At 31.6% G+C, this 7,500-nt stretch overlaps 1 protein-coding gene across 1 annotated transcript in view; it reads left to right on the plus strand.

Annotated features, from left to right (window-relative positions):
- The window catches only part of LOC106874449 (alpha-1A adrenergic receptor), a 236,253-nt gene that overhangs the window by 228,039 nt on the left and 714 nt on the right, over positions 1-7,500 (plus strand). Inside the window, exon 3 of the mRNA XM_014922188.3 lies at positions 7,163-7,500. This exon is cut by the window's right edge and continues 714 nt beyond it. Coding sequence (XP_014777674.1) covers positions 7,163-7,500 — 338 coding nt within the window. The remainder of the gene's footprint in view (positions 1-7,162) is intronic.

The following is a 7,500-nucleotide window of genomic DNA, read 5'->3' on the forward strand; positions in this document are numbered from 1 at the left end:
TCAGTATGAAAAAAACCTTCTTTGGTAAATAATTTATAATCATAAATATATAGGGATTGACAGTAACCTGCTTCTCCAACATACTGAGAATTCAGAAATAGCAGTCAAAGAACTACTGATTTCAAAACTACAAATTATTACTCCAGATTGATAGCGATATTTTTGATACACACAGAACAAAAAACAATAGAGAAGAGTAAAAAACACTTGCCTTTTAGTTAATTTAGTACAATTGTTTCACAGTTAAGAGTACATAATACTCTATTCTGATCTTCAGCTAAATATTCTAATAAATTTGTTAATGTCTAAATAACTCACGTTAATTTTGACCATGTGAACATCAATACCACGTGAAGAAGACGTTAAGAAATTTATCGGCCAGTAAATTCAAAAATTGAAATCAGTAGTTCTTTGACTGCTATTTCTGAATTCTCAGTATGTTGGAGAAGCAGGTTACTGTCAATCCCTATATATTTATGATTATAAATTATTTACCAAAGAAGGTTTTTTTCATACTGAGCTACCCGGCAGAAATTGTTAATTATTAATTTTATTACTAATTGATGATTCCCTGCCCTGCATATCTATATTTTAACAATAACTCCAGGGTAGATGGTTATACCGCAGGAATTCGTACGAGTCTCTTTCCTAAACGGAACTATTTCTGATACACGCTGAATTGAAATTCATTAGGGCAGGAAGTTTTGAATTTACTGGCCGATAAATTTCTTAACGTCTTCTTCACGTGGTATTGATGTTCACATGGTCAAAATTAACGTGAGTTATTTAGACATTAACAAATTTATTAGAATATTTAGCTGAAGATCAGAATAGAGTATTATGTACTCTTAACTGTGAAACAATTGTACTAAATTAACTAAAAGGCAAGTGTTTTTTACTCTTCTCTATTGTTTTTTGTTCTGTGTGTATCAAAAATATCGCTATCAATCTGGAGTAATAATTTGTAGCTTTGAAATCAGTAGTTCTTTGACTGCTATTTCTGAATTCTCAGTATGTTGGAGAAGCAGGTTACTGTCAATCCCTATATATTTATGATTATATATATATATATATATATATATATATATATATATATATATATATATATATATATATATATATATATATATAGATATATATATATACATATATATACATATATATATATATATATATATATATATATATATATATATATATATATATATATATATATATATATATATATATATATATATATATATATATATATATACATATATACATATATATATATATATATATACATATATACATATATACATATATACATACATATATATATACAGATATGATCTATATAAGGGCATTATTATAAAATAAAGCCTCACGCTTAGAGGGACTTAATAAGTTAAAACTACCAAAATAAGCACATGTTTACCGATCGCGGGGAATGCAACCTTCAAAGCTAACCTCCTAAAAACTTTTAACTTAACGGCAAACCACTGCTTTCATAATTAATACAGCAAAACCATGCAGTAAGCTGCATCTTTTATTCATCAGTGCACGTATGGTCAAGACACATAAAGAATAAACAAAAATCGACATACCCTGATGTACCCAACAACAGCAGCACGGCGGCTTCTGTTCATCGTTATATATCCGTGAAAGTGGCGGGCTATTCAAGTTACATTTTCGGCAACATTTGCTTTTACAGAATAATATTCAGCACTGAATATATTCTAATTATTTATAATATAATATAAGGATAAAATCGTTTTAAGAATTTATCAAGTAGTCAGCGTGAAAAAACCTCATAAGGAAAATAACCATCATTTTTTTCCATAAATATATATAATATAATCTATATAAGGGCATTATTATAAAATAAAGCCTCACGCTTAGAGGGACTTAATAAGTCAAAACTACCAAAATAAGCACATGTTTACTAATATAATCTATATAAGGGCATTATGAGTTTTTTTTCACGCTGACTACCTGATAAATTCTTAAAAACATTTTATCCTTATATTATATATACAGATATATATATATATATATATATATATACACACACGTTCATACATACATACATACATACATACATACATACATACATACATACATACATACATACATACGTACATGCATAAGTATATATATCTATATGTGTATGTGTACTCATGTCACATAAATGCAAATTTAATGCACAAATTTGTAATTAAATTACTGAGCATTAATTGAAACGGCTGTAAGAAGTGAAGATGATCAATATGTTAATAATAAATAATTAACTTCCTCATCTCTTCTTTCTTTTCTTATTTTAACTGGATATAAATTATATGCTTATTATACAGCTATTGTTTTAAGGGAATTTCATTTCCCAACAATACTAGCTATTGAACCAGTATTTCCTTGGATGCAACCTTCACGAGGTTAACCTATTCTCTAATTAAATTATATATATATATATATATATATATATATACATATTTGAAATTTATAGAAAAACAAAAGACGAAGACAGGTGTCTGAACAACAAGCTGGTGTATATTAGTTTGACGCTCGCGAAAGTGAGAAAGTCTTTTACGTTTCGAGCCTACGCTCTTCAACAGAAAGCAATAAGAGAAAATAAACACAGAGAGAATGAAAAATCTTGTGGATTTAGAGGTCAAGTATATATATAAACAATGTATAAAACATTGGATGGTCATGGTTAGAATGCTTTGATAGTATTCTCAGTCATGGTTGAGATGAGATTAAACAACAACATTGCCGTATTTAGTTACCTTCTTTTACTTTCTAAGTACAAATTCCAAAAAGATTAGTCTTTCATTATACTATTGGAATTATAATCAATACCAATACGGTAAAGAATGGTTCATGGATGGAAATTTCCCTTTTTTCCCAGTTTTTTTCCATTCTGAGTTCAAATCCCATCGATTTCGATTTTTCATTTCATTCTTTCACTCTTTTAGGGACGATGAAATAAGCCAGGTACAGAAGTGGATATAATTGACTGTTTTCTTTCCCAAAATTTCTTGTGTTGCGCCTCTATAAGAAATGTTTGCAATGAATACCAATCAATTAATATCTTAGTAAATCACAAGGATTTAATTTATCTCGGTAACTATCTCTCCAATTTTAAGCGGATCATAGTGAAATATTCCCCTGGCTAAGACGCTGATATGTTACAGAAACAAACGAATTCATCATTGTAAAGCGAACAAGTTATTGTCAAATCAGTGGAGACCTCTAACTAATCCGCCGTACCTGTTTACAGCTCAGTAGACTGACTGAGTAATGTAAGACTTGACTTCTTTGGTCAGAAACATAACATGGTACCGAAAACATGATACATATAATCGATTACTCAGTTGATTGTCAGTTAACTATTTTATCCCTTGCTAAAATATTGGGCCATTTTCCCACGTTAGAAAATCAATGTTCTCATTTATGAAGACAGTACATCTTTATAATTCGACTGGTTAACAACTCTCATACGGTACCTTTTAACTTGTGTAGACAATTTAATTGCTTTATTTAATTGCAAACAACATAGAGGTTTTTCAATTATTTAAGGACAATTTTATTTCCAATTAGTTATACTATTCCATCCCATCAAATGATTATAACTTGTGAGCAATTTACCATTACTTATATTCTGTTGTTTATCTACTTTCTTTGTTGCTTCATTTGTCAACGCTAAAGTATTGAAGTTTTCAAAAATGAATAATATTAGAATTATGCTTACGGCCTTGCATGTTAAATATTGTTTATTACATAGTTGGAAGTTTATACTGGTTTAGCTTCGAGCTCTATTATGTTCTAACAAATTAATAATGTGAAATCATTTAAAATCTGTATATTTGCGAAAAGTACTAAAGAGTAAAGCATAAACATCAACCAAAAGAACAGATATCTTTGCATTAGCGATAACCTTGTAGATAGTTAACAGGGGGATGCTGTTTCATTTGCAGGTTGAAACTAGAACCATATGATAAAATACACACGTTTGGGGTGGGGATGCGTGTCGCAATGTGAGAGTTATAAAATATATCAAAATACAAGAAGAGAAGAGCATTGTAGTTTGCTTGAAGCATTGTGAAACAGAAGTAAAATATCAAATAATGAAAACGTAGAGCTCCTATCCTTCTTTGCATTATAAGAAGCTCTCCATCTTCGTTATTTGTTATATTAAGATATATTTGACATAGTTCAAACCTTCTCTGATACAGAACTCAATATGTTTAGTAAAGTGGAAAGCTATATATTATATCAAATGTCGACAGTCCATTCTGAGTTTCGCTCGAAGCTGGGCTGTTCGTGATTGTTGCAAACAGCTCGGCTTGAGACGAAACTAAGAGTAGACAATCAACTATTAGTATAATATGTACTCATATGAATGTACACATATATCTGTGGGGAGTGTGCATGCGTGTATGTAGCTAAAATAATTATTGTAGCGATAAAATGTGTTGACTGGTGTACGTTTTTAGGTAATTGCATTGTGGGAGAATATTGATGCCACTTGAAATACATGTGTTATTATGTTAGTTTAAGTTTAGTTTCGTTGTATACTCTTTATTATTGCTGGCGTTGGATTATTGCCTTGCAAATGATTCACTGTTCGCTGAATTCAAATGCCGTTAGCTAAACTTTACCGTCTATATTTTCATGATTGAGATATAAAATACCAGTCCTGTGTAGAGTATGTTTCTTTCTTTCCTTTTACTGCTTGTCTCTCTCTTTCATCATTAGACATCAGACCCGAAGAAGGATGAGCTCTATTAAGTCTAAAATCTCTGGTGAACACGTAGGGGTACTGTCGTAACATAAAGCACGCCTTCGACATACTTTAAATTACAACAGCGCCCCTACGACTTCACCAGAAGTAGAGATTCCAAAACAAGGTATGTGTTTGTGTGCGCGCACGTGCATGTGTGTACACGTTGTGTATGTGTGTGTGTGTGTGTGTGTGTGTGTGTGTGTGTGTGTGTGTGTGATGTGTGTGTGTGGTGTGTGTGTGTGGCGTGTGTGTGTATGCGTGCGTGTGTTTACAAATGCACAGAAACAGTATATTAGTTGTTAAGTTGTAAATATATTGACATTTAGATTCACTGTGCAAATAAATCTGAGAAATCACTTCTTTCGAATATAACGGAACGATGGAACAAAGTACCTCATAGCAACAGCAAACGCCAAATTCAAGCAACATTACTTTAATCATATTTCGTCCTTCGAACATGCTGAAAGGAAACACGCAACAACTTTGTCAAACTACATCCGGTACTTAATAGAAAGCAGTATTAATTTTGATATTAAATATAGTATTCTAAAGCATAATTTATGTACAGTCAAAAATAGTCTATTTTAAAAAAGCAGTAAAAAAAAAAAACTTCGGAAATGATATAATTAGAAGGTTAGAATTTTTCACAAAATATTGTAATTTGAAAATATTACTGCTTAAATTCAGAAAATTTATACCACTACCGGATTAAACAGGCAAATATCAAACCAACAAATACACTCTATTTACTTGTTGACGTTGTCACTTTATTCTGCAAATTTACACCGCCACCACATTTATCTATGAGACTAACCCACTTTACTTACTAACTGTTTATTCTATGTTTACTTTTCTCATTCCTTGATCTGATATATTATATATTAAACAAGTGATATTTGATTATTGTCTGTACGTTAATCTGACTAACAATGCGTAACATATATAAACAATAATTCCAAGTATTATAGTCGATCACATATAGAATATAATGGATCAGGTTTGAATAGTAATTATGCTATTGACGATGAAAGGAGAAAAGGCAATGTTAACTTCACCGGGATTCGAACTCAGTACGCCATACTACTGTCCACTACTTTGTGTGAAATAATATTATTAGAATTCTCGTCATAACCTAAACTAAGCATGATTATTCCACGCATGCTATTTCCACATAGTGGTTTTTTTTTGTTTTTTTTTTAAATGCAGTTAAGCTTCCTAATGTAAAAATCAGAATGTTACCCTTAAGGAAAATTAAAAAGAACAGTGTAGAAATTCCGAAGTAGTTTTGAGGAATAAAGATTTTCATTAAATTTTCATTAATAACCGACATCTAATTTGATTAAACTAATATAGTTACGAAATCTCAAACTGTTGCTCGTTCTCATCACCAACTGGTAAATCTGTCACTACGTCCAACAACGAAAGAGATTAACTGGGGTTAAATTTCACTCAATTCAAATCACACCCTAACATCTGCAAAATATAGGATACATAGGTTACTTTGTATAGTGGTGTCGATTTTCCTATCTTATTTGTTGGGTTTGGAGAAAAGGGTAGTACCCAAGACTTTTGCAGGATCTCCGAGTTTAGTGAGCATGGTGTTGTTAATATTCCGTTTTAACTGTTGACACTCGCAGGAAGATATGAATCTTCTGGTGAAACACGCTTGAGAAATGATGTTCTGTCGAGGAAGGACTGAGGTTAGTGGTTATTGTTGGTCTAAGAGTGGATGTAACGATGGTGGCGAAAGGCAGAGAGCCGAGTCGATCGATGGCGCAGGAATGGAGAAGGTACGAAATAGTTTCATGCTATTATGATACTTGAACAAGCATATTTATAAAATTCGCTGTGTATTTTAAAGCAATCTTTCAAGCCCTGTTTATGTGTTAGATATTATTTTTGAAAACAAGGACGCTGGACAGTAATAAAATAAGAAAAAATGAGGAGAAAACATGATGAAGTTTGGTGCAAAAAATGGAACGAGAAAAATGAAACGAAATCAAGAACTACGATCCTCATCCTCCCTGATTGCAGAAAGCTCATTAAATACAACTGGTTTACAATAAAATTACAAAAAATATAAATCAAGAACCATCCCCCACATACGTGATGTAATTCATGCTTTCATAAATTCATATATATGTGAGTCTGTGTATATGTGTGCATCTGCGTGTCTATGTAAACATATGTATACAAGTGTGTGCATGTGTGTGTGTGTGTGTGTGTGTGTGTGTGTGTGTGTGTGTGTGTGTGCATGTGTGTGTGTGCGTTTGTATATACATACATACGCGCACACGCACACACACCTACACACCCGCTTACACATGTATATTATACGGTTTCTGAAGTAAATTTTTAAAAATTTAATGTGATTTCTTTTCTATTTCTTTATAGGTGCCCTTTGTGAAAGATGTCAGATTCCTCAGCTCATGTTTAAAATCATATTTTGGCTTGGATATTGTAACTCTACTATGAATCCGATTATATATGCTTGTTCGAGCAAGGAATTTAAAAGGGCTTTTAAAAGAATTCTTCATTGTCAGTTTCGAAGACAACCTCGACAATTTCTAAGTGGAAAAGGTATTGCTGCCTTGACAATAGAGCTTCATAAGAAACAATCAGACCCCCGAGTCGCACAATGCTTCCCTCATAAATCTAATTATAAAAATAGAACTTTACAAAACAAACCTGACAATGCAATAAAATTTACTGGTTCGAGAAAAATAAAACCT

This window comes from Octopus bimaculoides, chromosome 2 (assembly GCF_046866305.1).
Source record: "Octopus bimaculoides isolate indiv1 chromosome 2, ASM4686630v1, whole genome shotgun sequence".
Classification (NCBI taxonomy): domain Eukaryota; kingdom Metazoa; phylum Mollusca; class Cephalopoda; order Octopoda; family Octopodidae; genus Octopus; species Octopus bimaculoides.